General features: G+C 48.5%; 1 protein-coding gene across 1 annotated transcript in view; it reads left to right on the top strand.

Annotated features, from left to right (window-relative positions):
• TWF2 (twinfilin actin binding protein 2) overlaps positions 1-19,717 on the top strand; it is a 79,381-nt gene that overhangs the window by 19,364 nt on the left and 40,300 nt on the right. Inside the window, exon 2 of the mRNA XM_050957881.1 lies at positions 7,984-8,061. Coding sequence (XP_050813838.1) covers positions 7,984-8,061 — 78 coding nt within the window. The remainder of the gene's footprint in view (positions 1-7,983; positions 8,062-19,717) is intronic.

Genomic DNA, 19,717 nt, shown 5'->3' with positions numbered 1-19,717 from the left:
TATTTTCCTCACTAGAAGTTAACTTCCACTTTTTAAAGGATGCCTTTTTGCCTCTCACTGCTTCTTTTAATTTGTTTAGCCATGGTGGCTCTCTTTTGGTTCTCTTGCTATGTTTTTTAATTTGGAGTATACATTTAAGTTGAGCGTCTGTTATGGTGTCCTTAAAAAGTTTCCATGCAGCTTGCAAGGTTTTTACTTTTTGTGCTGTACCTTTTAATTTCTGTTTCACTAACATCCTCATTTTTGTGTAGTTTCCCTTTCTGCAATTAAATGCTACAGTGTTTGGCCACTGGTGTTTTTCCCGCCACGGGGATGTTAAATTTAATTATATTATGGTCACTGTTACCAAGTGGTCGAGCTATATTTACCTCTTGGACCTGATCCTGTGCTCCACTTAGGACTAAATCAAGAATTGTCTCTTATCTTGTGGGTTCCAGGACCAGCTTCTCCAAGAAGCAGTCATCTAAAGTGTCAAGAAACTTTCTTTGCATCCCGTCCTGAGGTGATATGTACTCAGTCAATATGGGGATAGTTGAAATCCCCCATTATTATTGAGTTATTTTTAGTTTAATTTCCCTGAGCATTTCACAGTTGCTATCACCATCCTGGTCAGGTGCTCAGTAATATATCCTTAGTGCTATATTCTTATTATTCAAGCATGGAATTACTATCCATAGAGATTTTATGGTACAGTTTGGTTCATTAAAGATTTTTTACTTCATTTGAGTCTACACTTTCTTTCACATATAGTTCCACTCCCCCAGCAGCACAACCTGTTCTGTCCTTCCGATACATTTTGTACCCTGATATTACTATGTCCCACTGATTATCCTCATTCCAGCAAGTTTCTGTGGTGCCTATTATATCAATATTGTCACTTAATACGAGGCACTGTAGTTCACACATCCTATTATTTAAAGCAGTCACTGCTCTGCACAAAATTCATCCAGAACTTTAGGTGAATATGGTAATGTCCTAGCAGGTTTTCAGGAATGTTTTCTTAGGGTATGGCTACACTTGAAATTTCAAAGTGCTGCCACGGCAGCGCTTTGAAGTGTGAGTGTAGTCGGAGCGCCAGCGCTGGGAGAGAGCTCTCCCAGTGCTGCACGTAAACCACATCCCCTACGGGTGTAGCTTGCAGCGCTGATTACATTGAGGCTTTACAGCGCTGTATCCTGCAGCGCTCATGGGGATGTTTTTTCACACCCCTGAGCGCGAAAGTTGCAGCGCTGTAAAGTGCCAGTGTAGCCATGGCCTCAGTAGGACCTTACCGCATTTGCTGCCATGAAGAAACACATCATGGACTGTGAAATCTGGTCTCTCCCCATTACATTTGGTCTCTTGTGTGGTTTTACCCTATACTATACAGATTTCATAGGGAAGACCAGTGTTTCTCAGATTGGGAGTCCTGACCCAAAAGGGAGTTGCAGGGGGTTCACAAAGTTATTTTAGGGGGGTTGTGGTATTGTCACCCTTACTTCTGTGCTGTCTTCAGAGCTGGGTGGCTGGAGAGCAGCGGCTGGTGGCCAGGCACCCAGCTCTGAAAGCAGCCCCCTGCCAACAGCAGAACAGATGTAAGGGTGGAAATATCATACCATGCCACCCTTACTTCTGCGCTGCTTCTGGCGATGGCTCTGCCTTCAGAACTGGGCTCCTGTCTAGCATCCACCGCTCTCCAGCTGCCCAGCTCTGAAGGCAGCGCTGCTGCCAGCAGCAGCACAAAAGTGGTGATAGCAGTACCGCAACCCCCCCCTTACAATAACCTTCTGACCCCCCTCCCCACTATTCCTTTTTGGGTCAGGACCCCTACGATTACAACACTGTGAAATTTCAGATTTAAATAGTTGAAATCACAAAATTTACAATTTTTAAAATCCTCTGACCGTGAATTTGGTAGGGCCCTACTTATTAGGAAGTGAGATGAGTGGGACAACCTCCAACACTTGTCAAGTTTTATTACAGGCTGCTAAGAGAAGTGGGCAAGTTCAGGCACTCTGCGCTCATACTGAAAATGCTCTTACTAACATTTTCCCTTTCCCCTCTGGTTTATTTGCTATTTGACCTTCCTCGGAGCCATGATGAGATTTTGAAAATTGCCCCAGTGACTTGCCCCAGTGACTTGCAATGGGATTTGTGCTCCAAAGTCACTCTTGTGCTTTTGGAAAGCTCTCCCACAGTTTTTACCAGCAAAATAATACTCTCTACTTTAAGTTCCTGATCTGCGGCTAAATAGAATGGATAAATTCTGAGGGCTGTCAGCACCTTTTACCCAACTGTAAGGTTTATTTAGGGTGAAGAATGAAGAAAAACCTGTTTTTCTGCATTAGAGCTCTCCTGGTGATTCAGTGATTAGAGCTGTATAAATACCTAAGCTAGACACTACTGTCTCTTTGCTTTACCAGTGTGATAGAAATTTGGGTCAGAAAAGACTTACTGGGGTGTCTTGTTCATTTTCATGGGTTCCAGTGAGTACAACTATCTATATCTTTTTTTTTTTTTTTTTTTTTTTTTAATCCCCTCAGAGGATCTTGTTGAGTGGTTGATTGCCACAAACAGAGTAGGAAGGAAACAGCCTGCTCAGGTATGGGAAAGGTGATAAAAATATCAGAGGAAGCTCATGTGGTGAATATGTTAAAACTAGCGTGTCTCTGGCAGCAGAGCTGGTGCTGGGATAGGTTGAAAGTGTGAGCAGTCTTCTTGAAACGGAAAGATCATCTTGCAGCTATACAGAGCACGTTTCCAGTTTCTTTGGGCAGTTTTCTGGCTGTAATACCATTTTGGCTTATAGCGTTCCTGTCTCCCCTAAAATACCTTAATTTCACGGGTCTGCCCCCAGTCACACTGCCTGCATTGCTATTTCATCTCAACGGATCTTAATTATGGGGCTCTCCCCACTGAGGGCTTGTCTACATCAGAAAGTTGCAGCGCTGGTGAGGGAGTTACAGCGCTGCAACTTAGGAGGTGTACACATCTGCAGGGCACCACCAGCGCTGCAACTCCCTGTTTGCAGCGCTGGCCGTACTCCCGTTTTGTCTCAGGTGTAGAGGATCCAGCGCTGGTGATCCAGCGCTGGTAATCAAGTATAGTCACTTACCAGCGCTTTTCTTGACCTCCGTGGAATAAGCAGGTATCCCAGCATACCTGAGGAAGCCTCTGGTAATCAAGCTGGTCTCCTTCCCCGGCTTGCTCTCGCGTTCCCCGAACCCCGAGCAAGCAGGTCTCCTTCCCTGAGGTTTGCTGGGTGGTTCCGGGAAGGCGAGAGCAAACCGGGGAAGGAGACCAGCTTCGCCGCGGTTTGCTCTCGCGTTCCGCGAACCACCCTGCAAACCGCAGGGAAGGAGACCTGCTTGCTCGGGGGTTCGGCGAACGCGAGAGCAAACCGGGGAAGGAGACCAGCTTCGCCGCGGTTTGCTCTCGCGTTCCGCGGACCACCCTGCAAACCGCAGGGAAGGAGACCTGCTTGTTCGGGGAACGCGAGAGCAAACCGCGGCGAAGCTGGTCTCCTTCCCCGGTTTGCTCTCGCGTTCGCCGAACCCCCGAGCAAGCAGGTCTCCTTCCCTGCGGTTTGCAGGGTGGTTCGCGGAACGCGAGAGCAAACCGCGGCGAAGCTGGTCTCCTTCCCCGGTTTGCTCTCGCCTTCCCCAAAACCCCTTGAAGCCGCCCAACAGCGCTGCAGTGTGGCCACATCTAACACCACTTGCAGCGCTGGTTGCTGTAAGTGTGGCCACTCTGCAGCGCTGGCCCTATACAGCTGTACTAATACAGCTGTAACAACCAGCGCTGCAAAATTTTAGATGTAGACATGGCCTAAGTCACACACCCCAACCTGCAAGCATTAAGTCTCTGGAGTTTATTTCAAATCCATACATTTCTAAGGGGCTTATAACTGCTGTAATTCACAGCGTCCCAGCCTGATGGACAATTCTCTCCCATTCCCTCCAACTGGGAAGTGAAGGGAGAGAGAAGTTAGTGGCCTCTGAGAAATTTCTATTAATTAATCTGTGGCATCTGAAAACTGTCGCTGTTATGAATTTACGTAAAAAGTAACATTTTAGTGCTTTAGGCTGTCATTGCCTGTCCACGTGGGCATGTAATTAGCATTTGCTTTAACAAAGAGTTCTGCCTGTGGATTAGAGAGAAGAGAAGCCCTGGCATGTTTGATGGGCAGCTACAAGGAAGATCCTGTACTAAGAGAGCTTTTCTGTGAATATTTCATTTCCAAATGAGTTCTCAACCTCTTTCCATGTGTTCCCTTGTAAATGGTTCTCAGATGTGCCCCAAAATCCTTTGCACCAGTTCCCACTGTACTTCAAAAGCGGTGCCTTGCCCCTGAGGTTTTGGAAGAAGGCTTGTGGGAATGGATTGAAGTTTGTTGCAGTGTTTCTATGTTAAAACCCAGGTGTCTGATGGTCCTGTGATGTGAACAGGACCAAGTGGAAGAGAGATGGCCCCTGCTGGAAGGGAACTGGAGCCAGCACTCAGCATGACCAGCAGCCTTTCAGTGCAGCTCTTTGCTAACAAGTGAGATTGTGACAGCTTCCTTTGTAATGCTACTTACCTGTGGATATTGAAGCATTTGTTGGCCACCTCTGCAGCTGCTTTGCAAGTCCTTTTTGTTACAAAGTCTGATTAAAATCTGTCTTTCGCAAGGAGGTTTGTAATGAGCACTTGTACTGTGACCCTGGGAGGGGAGGCAAGAGAAGGGGAAAATTTGGTCTTGACAAATCAAAGTGTTGATATCGAGGTGGCTCATGAGGAACAAAATGGAGATTTATCAGCACGGCCTACTGGTGGAGAATCATATAATTGACACTTACAGCACTGGTGTGTTCTTGGCTGACTACCAAGGCAATGCTTAGAAATGTGTTTGTGCACAGCATCCAAATCACCAAACAGGATGCACTTGAGTAATATAGACACTAACTGGGCTGCTTGAAAGGGCTGTCCATTGCAAGGACTGTGATATACCCCATAACTAACATGAGAGGTGCATCTTCAGTGAAGAGGGGTGGGAGGAAGAAATTTTAAAGGCCCTTCCCAATATTGGTGTAGATACCATAGGCACTTGGTTGAAAGGTGAGCTCCAGAGATCTTTGCTTGTCCCTGAGAAACGAAGCAAGTCCTCCCCAGCTAGAACCATTGTTGTTGCTGCTGATTCCCAGTGGTTTGAAGACTTCATTCGAGAGAGTTCCTTGCCCTTGGAAGCATGGAGGGAAAGAACATGTGCTCCACATCATAATCAAGCAGTCTGGACCTGTGCTATAAAATACAGAGCTGGGCTTGTGACCATCTGGCTGGCATGTTTAGTGAAAGATTAAGCCGGGGAAGACCGGATGGTGCTTAGAAAGACCTGATGCTTGGAACAGTAATGGCCTTTCCTTTCACCTCCCACTATTGTCCAAAATATCCCTTTCTGTTTGGTCCCAGCTCTGAGACACGGCACCCTCAAAAAAGCCTAGAAACACTGTAGGTGTGGGGCCAGACTTTGCAGACATCCAGTTTGCATGTTGTTCAGGTTTAAGAAGTGCCTCTGAGGTTAACTGTGGAGTTCAAGGGAAGCTGCCTTTGCAGTTCTGACCCTGGGCTGTAAGAGAGCAGAGCAAAGCAGAGTGGTCAGTCTCTCTAATGCAGACAAGTAAGCCTTGTAGGCACTTCCTGTGATTGGTGACAAATGAAACCTCAGCTGGAACAGAAGTCCAGAAAAGTCAATATTTGAACTTAAAGTAACCTCTTCTTCCTTCTCCTCCTCGTCCAATCAAACTGAATGGGCTGGGAAAGGCAGCCTGTAACCGTGACTGTCCACTGACATTATTAAAAATCTCATTGAGCGAGTCTAATGCTCCATTTGGCTGCAGGCTTTAGTCCGTTGTTACATTTCTATATGTAAATATAATGGGAAGTCAGAGTTGGTGGTATTCCCTGACCCTTTTGTCAATCTGTCCTCAGTAAAATTGCAAACTCTAGGCATGTATTAATACTTCATTAAGTTCCTTAGAATATGTCTACACTGTGCCAAAAAAAACCAACACAGAAACACACCACAGCAGCAAGTCTGGGCCAGGTCAACTGACTCAGATTTGTGCTCTGGGGATAAAAATAGCAGTGTAGATGTTTCTGCTGGGGCTGAAGCCTGGGCTCTGGAACCTGGTGTAGGGCCGTGGGTGAGTGTGTCTCACAGCCCAGGCTGCAACCCCAGCGGGAATGTCTACACTGCTGTTTTTAGCTCTGTAGTCTGAGCCTGAGTCAGTTGACCCAGACTTAGAGACTCACTGCCCTGGTTTGTGGTGTGTTTTGCAGTATTGAGGTAGCCTTTGATCCCAGCTATCCATCTGGCATGTCTTGTCACTCCACAGAGCAGCCAGGTTCCCTCTGTGCACTAGGGATGACTGGCCACATGCAGTAGTGATGTGGTACCAACCAGGTTACTGCTGTATGGTGCACTTCCTTTTCTAACCCAAGTCTTTCCCCTCTCTGAATATTTATGGTGGCTTCTTTACCTGGAAACCAACATGTAGCATTTCAAAGGCCAGCAGAAAACCCTTGTGTTAGGTAGTCTGGGGCGCTGTCTGCTGGAAATGCTTTCTTGCAGGTTAGATGTAACTAAAGCTGTGATTGCTCATTTTTATTAAGATATCAAGCAAGAATAGGGATACCAGCCCCAGATTCCTAGCTTAAATACTAGTTCTGGTCATTACTGGGCTGGGACTCTTCTCCACTTCCTGCCCTAAGCTGTTGTTACAAATGTTGCTGGATGCTGTTAAACAGCTGGTGAGTTTAACTTAGAGATGGCTTCCTCTCAGTGAGGCCTGGGGTGAAGCGATCCTTAGTATGTCTGAGAGCATATAAAGTGCTAGAGGATCCTCTGGGATGAATGACTGGGGTTGTCTGCTAGCATCCCTAGAATTTTGATTCTAACTAGATAAGTATCCACAGTCACCGGTAACCTTGGTTGGTGGGAGGAAGGGAAGGCGTCCTAGGAATTCATCAAATGATCCATTCCCCGTCACCCAATCCCAGCTTCTGGCAAATGGAGGCTAGGGACACAATTCCTACCCATCCTGGCTAATAGCCATTGATGGACCTATCTTCCATGAATCCTATCTAGCTCCCTTTTGGACCCTGTTATAGTATTGGCCTTCACAACACCCTCTGGCAAAGAGTTCCAGAGGTTGACAGTGCATTGCATGAAAAAAATACTTTTTTGTGTTTGTTTTAAACCTGCTACCAATTAATTAGGCCAAACTGGCCTGCATTATTCTCTTATAACTAAAGCTGCTCAGGCCCTGGGGGAAAGCCTAACACACAAACAGGTCTCCGTTCTGCAGAATCTGAGTCTTCAATTCCCAAGGTTTATCACGGCTCATCCTTGAGGGGTCACGTTGGGACAAGCAGAGAGTGAAATTCAAAGTGGCTACAGTTCTGATTCCTGTAACATTCTGGCAGCTTCTGTATTATGCAGCCTTCCCGCTGGAGGTCACACGCTCTGGCATACAGCATCCAAAGCAAAACGTAACCAAGGCAAGTGTCTGAACGCAAGAGAGCTGCCTCTGCCCATCATCACACCTTCCAGCCACCCTCCTCCCCTGCCCCACATGCAAACTGGGATACGCTGCGCACTTAATAAACTGACACTTGATCCTGTCCACCCTGCCCCAGCCAAACTATCATCTAAATTTGGGCGATTATGTTCACCCGGTCCAAGTATCAAGTTCTCTGGATCACATGTGCTCCCAGCCAGTATTTAACTCTGAACCTCTGAGAGACAGGACTTCGTATCCTCCACAGTGTAGGTCATACAGCAAGTGAAATCAGCTGCTTTGTTTTTATTCTGTCCATTTTTACTATCAGGGATTTTTTTTACTCTCCCCCATTTAGTTCTTTTTAGTTTTTGTCCCCTCCCACTTCCCCCTTACTTGATTTGAAGAGCAGAATAACATTTGGTTTGTCTACTAAGTCTGATCACGATGTTTCTGGTTCTTTTAGCCACCACAGAATTAAAGGACTTTTTTGCCAAGGCCCGGAATGGCTCGATCCGTCTCATCAAAGTCGTCATTGAGGATGGTAAGTTCTATTTAATTCCATTTCTTTGCACTGCCTTGTTTCCCTCCCTTGTCGGCGTCTTTTCTTCAGGGCTGTGGCCGATCCTGCTATAACGGACAAGACCGTGCTGCTGCAGATGGAAAATCCTGCTAGGGGCTCCTGGAATGCAGCTGCTCAGAATAGACTGCCGGGTGCGGAGTGAACACAGCTGACATTTTAAAGGAGCAGAGTTCTGATGCCTTTTATTTTCTTCAGTAGTATCTCTATGGGACCCACTTGTTTCCGTTGGGGAGCAGTCACTTGTGCAGGCAGCCAGTAACCGCTTCGCAGTGGCAGGAAGGGGTTCACAGTCAGTCTGGCCTGATACAGTGCTGGTATCTGGTTTGCTGTTCTCTGTCAGGTCTCTTGGATGTTGCGGCTGCGTCCTGACAATATGGCTTTGCTGGTGTAGACTGTTCTGCTTCCCTGAGGCTGTTTGCCAACTGCCGTTGAAAGAATCCTACAGGAAGGAGACCCCCACTGGGTGATGGGTGCTATAGAAACATCCAAGAGCAGGATAACTGCCCCAGATGTGGCAGTAATACTTGTAAATGGCAGTGCTTTGGACTGTTAACGTAGCCTTTTTCAATGAGGCGGTGAGTGGGTATAGGATTGTTCCCAGTCTAGGAGTTTGTTCCTTATTCTGGTGCTTGAGCTTTTCCTCAGCAGTCTCTTTAGTGTAGCTGTGCCTTTAGTCTCTAGAGAGCTTACAGCAGTGGACCTGCATCAATGCGGCAGCGCCATTGTAAGCTCTCAAATGTAGCTGTTCTAAGCCACTGGGAGAGAGCGCTCCGTTGGTTTAACTACTCCAGCCCCCCGCCAGTGGCAGTAGCTATGTCAACGGGAGGAGCTCTCCCGCCAACAAAGCGCTGTCCACACTGGTGCTTACGTCAGTGCAACTTATGTCACTTGGGGGTGATTTATTTCCCCCCCCCCCCGCCCCCGACACAGAAGTTATGCCAACATAAGCTGTAGTGTAGACATAACCTCAGAAGAGCAACATCCCTGAAGGCTTGTTTACACTTAGCGGTGCAGCTGCGCTGCTGTCGCGCTGTGCTGAAAAGGGAGAGCTTCCCGAGATGTGGCAGCTCAGCTGATGGGAGAAGCCCTCTCGACATAGCGCTATCTATTCTGGAGTTTGGTTGGTATAACTGCCTTGTCCACATCTCTGAGCGGCATCTTTATACATATGTTTGTAGCGTGGGCCAGGGCTGAGTCAGTCAAATGGCTGCTTTCTCCTTCCGTTACCTAACAGCAGCATAGGATAGGGTGAGCAAAATGCTGGAGCCAGATCCTCTACTAGTGTAAACGGGCTCAGCTTCACTTAGTCAGTGGAGGACTGCGACTTACAGCTGCTTGGGAACTGGCCCCAGATGTGTAGAGAGTAAGTGAAGGTGTTCACTTGGACCAGATCCTAGTCTGCGTTTCTTCTGGTTGCAATGTGTTCTATGGCTTTCACATCCCCAGTTTCTTGTCCTTTTAAAATTTTTTCCAGTTTCTGTTCTTTCTATTTTGGGTTAAAATTGAGTGGAGCAAATCAATCTGTGGCATGTTTTGGTTTTGAGAGATCAAAAGGTAACTTTCGGTAGCTCATATTTATCAAATAAATAAATGGAACAAGGCATTGATTTGCCTGCTAACTTACTACTTTTTGGTAGGTTTTCCATAGCCCTAACTGCAATATGTCCCACAGCAGGCTGCATTACTGATTAGCTAGCTGACCATTGTAAAATCTCCACTGTAGACGTTAATCCGTGCCAGCCCATTAGCTTCTTGCTAGGGCAGAAGGGTTCATGGCATGTTTCTCTTTGGGGTGACGGGCAGGCTTGTCTTTGGCTCCATCAGGTGGAGACTTCAAAATCAGCTGGCGAAAGATGATGTCTGTTTATTCTGTAATAGAATACAGCAGTGTGCACTGTATCTGTGTTCTCTTCTGGCCAGGGCTTTGTACGCTCGATCCCTCAGCATCGCAAGGGTGTGTTCTCTGCAGTACTGCCAGGGCATGTGGAAATGCATGAAATCTGCACTGTAGCTCTCAATGAATTTGTGGGGGTACATGTTAGAGACCGATTCTGTGCCTCACCTCAGCCCCTACATACTTCTCTATCTGTATAGAGGGGCTGAAAAGGAGCTGCGACTGGCTCTTGTGGTGTACATACTGCAGAGAGCCACTAAAAACAGCCCTATGCTGTCCTCTGTGCCGACCCCAGCATAAGGGGATGTGCAGGGGTCAGGAGAAAGCAGGCATATAGCTCTTGGTGCTATATGAGTTGCGCTGCGTAAGTCAAAGCAGCTAGGGTGTACTCACTCACACAAGGGGCTACTTTCTTTCCCACATCAGACCCTAAGACCCGTTCTGAGGCCTTCGCTGGGGTACCTGGCAGAGGTGCTGCACAGTGTTTGACCCGGAGTGCATAATAGGAAACTGACTAGTTATTGCTACCATGGAGCAGGAGGCGTAATGAATTTAAGACCAATCAGCTGTTTTGCTTTCTCTTGCAAGGATTATTATACCCAGATATACCAGGATGTTCCATTGTCCCCTTCAACCTCTCATATGGGGGTCAGTCTCTCTCTCTGCTCGGTGTTAGTTTTGTATCCTTTCCATGCTGAGTGAGGAACTAGTGCAAGTCATGCTGCTAATGTTGAGCAGATTCTGCCTGCTTCTGAGTGCCCTGGCGTGTTGCAATACCCAGGGATTTTCCAGGTAGAGGCTGGATGTTGGGAACCACAAGGACGGTCTTGTGACTAAACCATGGGTTGAAGTAAGGCGTTCCAAGTTCTATTCCCAGCTCTGTCACTGACTCACTGTGACCTTGGGCAGAGTCACCTGGGGCCTGATTTTCAGAAGTTCTGATCGCCCACCCCTTCAGAGTAATTAATGGGAGCTGAGTGTTCTCGGCATCTTTGAAAATAAAGCTCTTAATCTCTCTGCGCTGCAATTTCCTCCTCTGTGTCAAGAGAGAACCCTTCCCTGGCTCATGGGGCTCTTGGTAAGATCAGTTCAGTAAGGTTTATGCATAAGCAGGGTGCTCACTCTTTCCCCTCAGTGCAGCTGATTCAGTGTTGGATTATTTGCAACTGGTGATCTCAGTGAGGATACATTTGTCACCACTTATGAGAGCCGTACTCATGTCATCACTGCAGAAACTGAATGGGATATCTTTATCTGCATGATGTGTTGCTGTAGAACTTAAATCCTCCCATGCAGTTCCCTATGGGGTCCTCAACTGTGAGCTCCCCTTATCTGCAGGGCAGGAGTTCTGGTTTTCCTGTGTGAATCTTCCTAGAATGATTTTTGTGGGGGACTGTGTATAGCCCAAGCTCCTGACAGTAGAGAGGGGAATAGGTGTAGACCATGGGACGTAGCATCTGATCAACAGAGATTGTGTAGAATTGCTAGCAGCTAACCTGGAATCATCATCAGTCCTTAAATTGTGCATAGCTCTTGTAGTACAGCAGAGAAAATTGGCAAATGGCTTTTTACCCATCAGAAATACCTGACCGTATCTGAGCAGGATGGTCACATGAAATGGAGAGACCTATTTCACCCAGTTTACTAGGAGTTGTTGGGCTAGAAGGTGAGTTGAGGGATAATAGCAGTTGGCTCTATCTATCACGCACAAAGCGGCAAGACCCAGTGATCAAGGTATGATTGCTGCCAATTGAGTCCATCTAGTGAGCCAGTGCTCTGATACTGGTTTTGACTCTTGGGCTGAGGATTGCTTCTTCAATTCTCTTAAGGAGTCAGGAAGGGGGAGCTCCTGCAATGAAGAGGAGCTCGTGGTTGAGATGCTTCCCTGGGTCGTGGAAGACCTAGATTGAATTGCTGCTCTGCCACTGACTCCCTGTCTGACCTTACGGCAAATCACTTCCTCTGTCTATCCATGGGGGGAACTGGGGCATAATGGGCTAGCAGCACTGCGCTGCCTCACAGGGGACTCTTTAGGATAAAAAATTAAATGGTGAGGTGCTGGAGGTCTAGGATAACTAGGGTAGTCTTCAGTCTAGATTTCCCCTTTTTGAAAGTGATACTTACGAGATAACTGGAGGTCGTATTCCAGTATTCTGCTTTCCCGTTCTGCATATGTAGGGAGAGCAGAATAGGAGGATTGAGATCTGTGTGGATCTGAGAGGAGAGTTGGGGGCCTAAATGGGAGTTGGCATAGGGGAATGGGGAAGGGAGGAGGCTGAGGATGGGGCATTCCATCTTTTGTTGCAATACCATTCCAAGTGTGTCTGCATCAGGAATGGCGTCTGAGTTACCTGATTAGGGAGAAAGGAGCGTATTAGAAAACCAACCCATTGCTGTCCTGAGCACATCCAGTGCAGTGACGCTTATTTAAAAATATATATGCTCCGTTCATATTTGGTTAGCAAGCTCAGCAAATGAGTAATGAAAGCATGCATGTTCAGCTATTCTGTCATAGGCTGGCATTGCTAAAATGGCCTGAAATTTAATGGACACATTAGCTGAGAAATGGATTGATATGGTGCCAGGCTGACCCTGCCTGCATGCGTCCACCATCCAGCCGCAGGATTGCCCCCCTCGAGCCCCGTGCCACTTCCTGAGGCAGCTGGCATCACAAGCCTGTGGTTGGGGGGGTGGGGGGTGGGAGAAACAGAGAGCTCCATCTGTGTGTTGCCCTAGCTTCCAGGCACCGTCCCCCGTCAGCTCCCATTGGCCGGGAACAGGGAACCACGGCCAAATGGGAGCTTTGAGGGAGGTACCTGTAGGCTGGGAAAGCAGCAGAGCCCTACATCCCTCCCTTCCTCTCCCAGAGGCTGCAGGGACATGGTTTCAGCAACTTCTCGGGCCGGGGCCATCAGCCTGCCCTGGCCCTGATGTGTGCTGCTGCCGGGCCGGGGCCGGCAGCCCTCCTGCACCCCGCCCCCAACCCCCTGCCCTGAGCCCCCTCCCTGCACCCCACACCTCTTCTGCACCCCAACCCTGTGCCCTGAGCCCTCTGCTGCATCCCACATCCCTCCTGCACCCTGAACCCCCTGTCTTCACCCTGACCTCCTGCTGCACTTCAGCTCCCTGCCCTGAACCCCGCCACACCTCTCATGTACCCTCTGGGGGCAGGGAAGGGGAGGAGTTGGGGTGGGGACTTCAGGGAAGGGGTTGGAATGGGGGCAGGGAAGAGATGGGGCCTCATGGAAGGGGTGGGGGGGGCAGGGCCGAGAGCAGCAAGTGAGGGGTTTTCAGTGATGCGGCCCTTGGGCCAATGAACTAGCCCTCATGTGGCCCTCGTGATCATTTGAGTTTGAGACCCCTGATTATATATACTACCTGTATGGCCCTGAGGATGTCCCATGGGCCACAGCTGTGTGCTGATTAGGCCTCAAGCGGCCTGTGGATTGAGAACCACTGGGCTAGATGGAAGATGCTAACTTTATGAAAGTTAATTTTATTGCAAAGCATTTTTGTATCATGCACCTATGGGTTCTGCTTGATTGCTTCTAGGTGTTAGGCAGAGTTTGGATTTCTACCAAAGTCTTACCCTGACACTGGCTGTCCTGTTCAGGGTATAATAATACTTAGTGTTTACCTGGCACTTCTCATCTTCAAGGAGTGCCCAGCACCCTGTGCAGAAGGTAGGTTTAAGTTAGCCACTAACCACAGTAGCTCTGAACACAGCAGTATTGGATAACACTAGTAATGCCCCAAAGAGCTCTCCACTCCCTGCTTCTTGGACAATTCTGTGCTTTTTCGGAAATGGGAAGTCTGAGGTAGAGAGGTTGTGATTTGCCCAGCGTCTGTCAGATCCTGGACTAGAGTTTGGGAGTACCTGCGTCCTGGGACTTTGCTTGGAAAAACAGGCAGGATGGCTCCAGAGGCAATCTTGAGTCTGATGACTTCTCTTTATAGCAGGGGTAGGCAACCTATGGCATGAGCTGGTTTTCAGTGGCACTCACATTGCCTGGGTCCTGGCTACCAGTCCGGGGGGCTCTTCATTTTAATTTAATTTTAAATGGAGCTTCTTAAACATTTAAAAAACCTTATTTACTTTACATACAACAATAGTTTAATTATATATTGTAGACTTGTAGAAAGAGACCCTCTAAAAACGTTAAAATGCATTACTGGCACATGAAACCTTAAATTAGAGTGAATAAATGAAGACTCGGCACAGCACTTCTGAAAGGTTGCTGACACCTGCTTTATAGTGTTCTCCTGCCACTGTTCTGAGGTCTGTCCTTCCTCCTGCAGACATCACTGCAGAACAGCTGCCCAGCTCGGTATGCAGGACACTGAAGCTGTGGACTGCCTGCCTTTTAAGGTAATTAAAAGTGAATCAGCCTGCTGATGGGTATTTGGTGAGCAAATCTAAAAGGGGTCAGGAAGCAAAGCATTCTCCCAAATGTAAATAGTATGCTGTGTAATGGATTAGGCGTTCTGAAAAAGGCTTAGGCTGTGCAACCCTCTCCGCAGTTGAGTCATGCAGTAGTCGGGGAGGCATCTTTATTATTTCTCACATCTCCACAGATCCTGGGCTTTAAGCCTGGCGCGGTTCAATTCTATCCCAGCTGTGTCTCCTGTTCTTGCAGCAGAGAGTCCTGTGGCACCTTATATAGACTAACAGACGTATTGGAGCATGAGCTTTCGTGGGTGAATACCCACTTCGTTGTATGCATGTCCGACGAAGTGGGTATTCACCCACAAGAGCTCATGCTCCAATACGTCTGTTAGCCTATATAAGGTGCCACAGGACTCTTTGCTGCTTTTTCAGATCCAGACTAACATGGCTACCCCTCTGATACTTGTCTCCTGTTCTTGTTCCATCCGCCTTCTAGTTCCATTGCTGTGCTTCTTGATCAAAGTTTTATCATTCCCCAGAGCCCGATCTGTTGGAAGTTTTGAAATCTGTCTGAATGTTGCACTGCTCCATTTGAACAGTCACTTGTGATGTATTTTGAGAGCTGTCACTGCAGAACTGGTTGGCCAAAATAACAGAATCCTTGTCACTAGAGACCAGGTGTAGCAAAATGACAAGCCCAAGGAAGCAGGACTAGGGAAGGAAATCCGGGGATGAGCTTGTGTATGAAGCAGTGGGGAGCATGTGAAGTTGAGAAGTGACGGTTAGGGGGAGGGAAGCAAGTGGTGGTGAAGGCAGTGAGCAAAGGGAGAACCCTCCTCTTCCCCAGGGCAAACCCTTGCATGTTTTTTAAGGAAGCAAAGTTTCTCTTGAAGCACCACTTGGCACAGTCATGACTGTTAGTGGTCATTGAACACAGAACTCCAGCGCACACTGAAAGTAGGAAGACTAGGAGGAAGCCAGCACAATAGAGGCAGTCCTGCTAGGTTTGAAATGACTGGCGGTCAGTCTCCCTGTTTCTTTTTAGAATAGATACATCGATTGCAAAACTCACTTAGCTTTGAGATCAGACAAGCCTGTGACCTTGACAGAAATTCAAGCTAACTTTCAGTTCCTGCTCATGAAGGTTCCTTGCTTCCTTGACCATCCATGCTGGGCCTGGCAGAACCTTGTCCAGGGAGAAAGGAAGCAGATCTTCCAGCCTACTTGAGATCTGGACCTGGAAGTTCTGGACAAAAATGCTAAGGAATCTGGGTTGTTTCAAGCTCTGTGTTTCAGTTTGATTCTTAAGGAACTCTGAGTAGATCAGCATCACCACAGAATGAACTGGAATGTGTGTGAGATCACAGGAGACCCAGCAAATGAGGCAAAGCAACTGTCAGCCACCCATGAATCCTAGCTGGAGGAATCCATTGTGCCCTATTACTTTAGTCTTTGTGGGAGCACATGGTCCCCCGTTCCCCCACAGTTTTTTATTTTTAAATACTTTGTCTGTTCCTTTACCTGCCTGCCAGCCAGTGGGGCAGCATGTCACTGCTATCACTGCTGAATTCTGTGCCTGTCCTCCCAAGGGTTAAAATGCTTAGCATCAGTTCAAGATGCAAGTCCAAGACGCAAGTAATTGTAGCAAGAGGATGCATAATGAGGCCTTAACTCTAAACTTATGCTGAGAGAGTCGGCGATATTGCCTAAAGCTAAGTGGTTTGTTTCTCTCCATCCACAGCTACTGCAGTGCAGCTCTCTTGGCTGCAGACAGACTAGCTTGTGCTTGGTGACTTAGGGCTTGGCTACACTTGCAGGTGTGCAGCGCTGGGAGTTACCGCTGTCTTCGTACAGCTGTTTAGGGAAAGTGCTGCAGTGTGGCCACACTGACAGCTATCAGCGCTGCAGTGTGGCCACACTGACAGCTATCAGCGCTGCAGTGTGGCCACATTTGCAGCATTTGCAGCGCTGTTGGGAGTAGTGCATTGTGGGCAGCTATCCCACAGAGCACCTCGTCCCATTTTGGCACCGTCGGTTGTGGGAAGGGGACGGAAGGGTGCGGGTCATTCCGCTTCCTGTCCCAACGCCCCATGGTGCATCGCTTCACATCCCAGCAGTCACTGTTTTTCTGTCCACATTTGGCGCCATTGTGAGTCTCCCAGCGGTGTCTGTGCTGCGCGATTTCTGTGGGAAATGGAGCCCGAACTGCTGAGGACTTTGAGTGTCACCAGCACATCACGTTTGGCAGTTGAGCTATTCCTTCAGCTTCAAAGTGACAGTGAGGAGTCAGACGATGATATCGAGTCGCCTGACGCGTATGACACTAAATTCCTTGTGGCATTCACGGAAATGCTCAGCACCGTGGAACGCCACTTTTGGGCTCGGGAAACAAGCACTGAGTGGTGGGATCACATCATCATGGAAGTCTGGGATGACGAGCAATGGCTGCAGAACTTTCGGATGAGAAAAACCACTTTCATGGGATTGTGTGAGGAGCTCGCCCCCACCGTGTGGCGCAAGGACACAAGATTGAGAGCTGCCCTGCCAGTGGAGAAGCTGGTGGCTATTGCAGTCTGGAAACTGGCAACTCCAGACAGCTACCGATCGGTCGCGAACCAGTTTGGAGTGGGAAAGTTGACTGTTGGAATCATGTCGATGCAAGTTTGCAGGGCCATTAATCACATCCTGCTAAGAAGAACTGTGACTCTGGGGAATGTGCAGGACATTCTGGATGGGTTTGCAAAAATGGGTTTCCCTAACTGTGGAGGGGCGATAGATGGGACACACATTCCTATTCTGGCACCACCCCACCTAGCATCCGAGTACATTAATCGGAAGGGGTATTTCTCTGTGGTTCTCCAGGTGCTTGTGGATCACCGTGGGCGTTTCATTGACATTTACACAGGCTGGCCTGGAAAGGTGCATGATGCACACATCTTTCGGAACAGTGGCCTGTTCAGGAAGCTGCAGGCTGGGACTTTTTTCCCAGACCGGAAGATCACAGTAGGGGAGGTCAAAATGCCCATTATGATCCTTGGAGACCTCGCTTACCCATTAATGCCTTGGCTCATGAAACCGTATTCAGGGAAGCTTGACAGGAGCAAGGATTGGTTCAACTACAGGCTGAGCCGGTGCCGAATGACTGTGGAGTGTGCTTCTGGCTGTTTAAAAGGATGCTGAAGATCTCTTTATGGGAAGCTAGACTTGGGGGAAAGCAGCATCCCTGCGGTTATATCCGCGTGCTGTACCCTCCATAATATTTGTGAAGGGAAGGGTGAAACATTCAGTCAGGAATGGACCTCCGAGGTTCAACGCCTGGAGGCTGAATTTGCACAGCCAGAGAGTAGGGCTACTAGAGAGGCCCAGCACAGGGCTACAAGGATCAGGGATGCTTTGAGGGAGGAATTTGAGGCTGAATACCGACAGTAATGTTTGGTGCCTTGCACGGGAGTGAAGTGCAATGGTTACAATGATTTGCAGTGCCTGTTTTTTTCTGGGGCTACGATATCTTTCACTTTCTGCAATAAAAAAAAACTGTTTTAAAAGCCAATAATTCATTTATTGAAAAGAAAATAACTAAAAGGGCAGGGGGGTGTGGTGGTGAACTGTACAGTCAGAGGTTTGAATATGTCTTGCCTGGAGTGCTGTGCAATGACTGCTGCACTTCAGGATGAAAATACTGCATGATGGTGGGGGTTGAGTGCAGAGGGTAAGAGACGTAGTTCTCAGGGCTGGTAGGTGAACGTACAGATGTTGGGGGCAGCTGGTGGTGGTAAGAACCTGGATGCTGGAGAAGGGGTTTTGAGTTGACATTGGGGCACAAGGGAAAGAGCTTTGGGACTGGGAGGCGGCACGGTAGTGCTCTGCCTGCATGGCTACAAGTGACTGGATACAGTCCGTTTGACGCGCCAGGATTCTTATCAGCTGCTTCGTGCTTTTCTTCTTAGCCACTGCCTTTCTCGGCTTTCTCTTTCCCTCCACTGCTGCATTTTTTCCCTCCATTCCTGCAGTTTTTTACTCTCTCTGGCAGACTGATTCATAACTGCTTTCACCATATCTTCTTTGCTTTTCCGTGACTTCTTCCTCAGGTTTTGTAGCCTCTCAGCAGTCTCTGATACGGCCAGTCGAGAATTCAAGGACACTGTTATTAGAAAGACAAAAATTGAAACCTTTAACAGAAAGGCAGCATTGTGTATAATCACAGTGAAGGAGTTTACAGTCTCTTTAGCATACTTCCCACATACCAAACAGAGCACACAGAACCCACAGCAACGAAGAAATGGTGAGTAAGGGGAATGGGTGCAGGTGTTAATTAATCCTGGAAGATATCTTGCTGCTGCAGGTCACCTGGGAAGGGGGACTGATTGGTTCAGGGTTGTATTGGGGTTTCTGTGCATTGGGGAAAGCAAACAGCTGCAAGGGGACCTACACTGAACACTATCCCAACATTTTCCACAGGAGTTTATCCTGGAAGATATCTCGCTGCTGCGGGTCTCCTGGGAAGCAAGGGAGGGTCTTCTACAGCAATGCGGATTCCGCCCTGGCCCCCATGCAGCTTGCCTGTGTGCAGTAATGGTCCCCCCCACCCCCTCCCGTCGCGGCACAGTGGTGCGGACAAGTTAGCCTGACTGGGACAAGGACCACAGTGGCTCTCCCTCTCCCTATAAACTTGCACAAGTGCATTGCCCACGCTCTGGCAGACACTTTTGAAGAGATTACCGAGGCCGATTACCGCGACGTGATAGACCACATCAATGGGCTATTCCACATCTAGCCATGCATGCAGCCATAACCCCACCTCCTCTCCCAAAATATTTCCATCCTGAAACTAAAAGCTGCTTACCGGGAACCCACTCCTCTGCTTGTCCTTCTCCAACTAGTTCCAGCTGCTGTGACTGACTAGCTTCCTCCTGGCTTGAGAAAAGCTCCTGGCTGCATGCCTCCTGGGACTCCGGGGTGTCTCCCCGCACCCCAGTACCCTCACTCTTGATTTCCTCCCCCCCCTCCTTTCCCCGCTCTGAAGTGTCCATCATGGTCGGCGGATTGGCAGTGGGGTCACCCCCAAGTATTGTGTCCAGCTCCTTGTAAAAACGGCAGGTTGTGGGGAGCAGCACCTGCGGTTTCCCTCGCAGGCTTTGCAATAGGCACTCCGCAGCTCCTTTACTTTAACCCTGCACTGCACCGCGTCCCGGTCATGGCCCCTTTCCAGCATGGCCCTTGAGATCTGCCCATAGGTATCATAATTCCTATGGCTGGAGCGCAGCTGTGGCTGTACAGCTTCCTCCCCCCCAAACACTGAGGTCCATCAACTCGCCATTGCTCCATGCTGGGGCTCG

Source organism: Gopherus flavomarginatus, chromosome 6 (genome assembly GCF_025201925.1).
Source record: "Gopherus flavomarginatus isolate rGopFla2 chromosome 6, rGopFla2.mat.asm, whole genome shotgun sequence".
Taxonomy (NCBI): Eukaryota; Metazoa; Chordata; order Testudines; family Testudinidae; genus Gopherus; species Gopherus flavomarginatus.
This window is presented reverse-complemented; position numbering and strand designations above follow the sequence as displayed.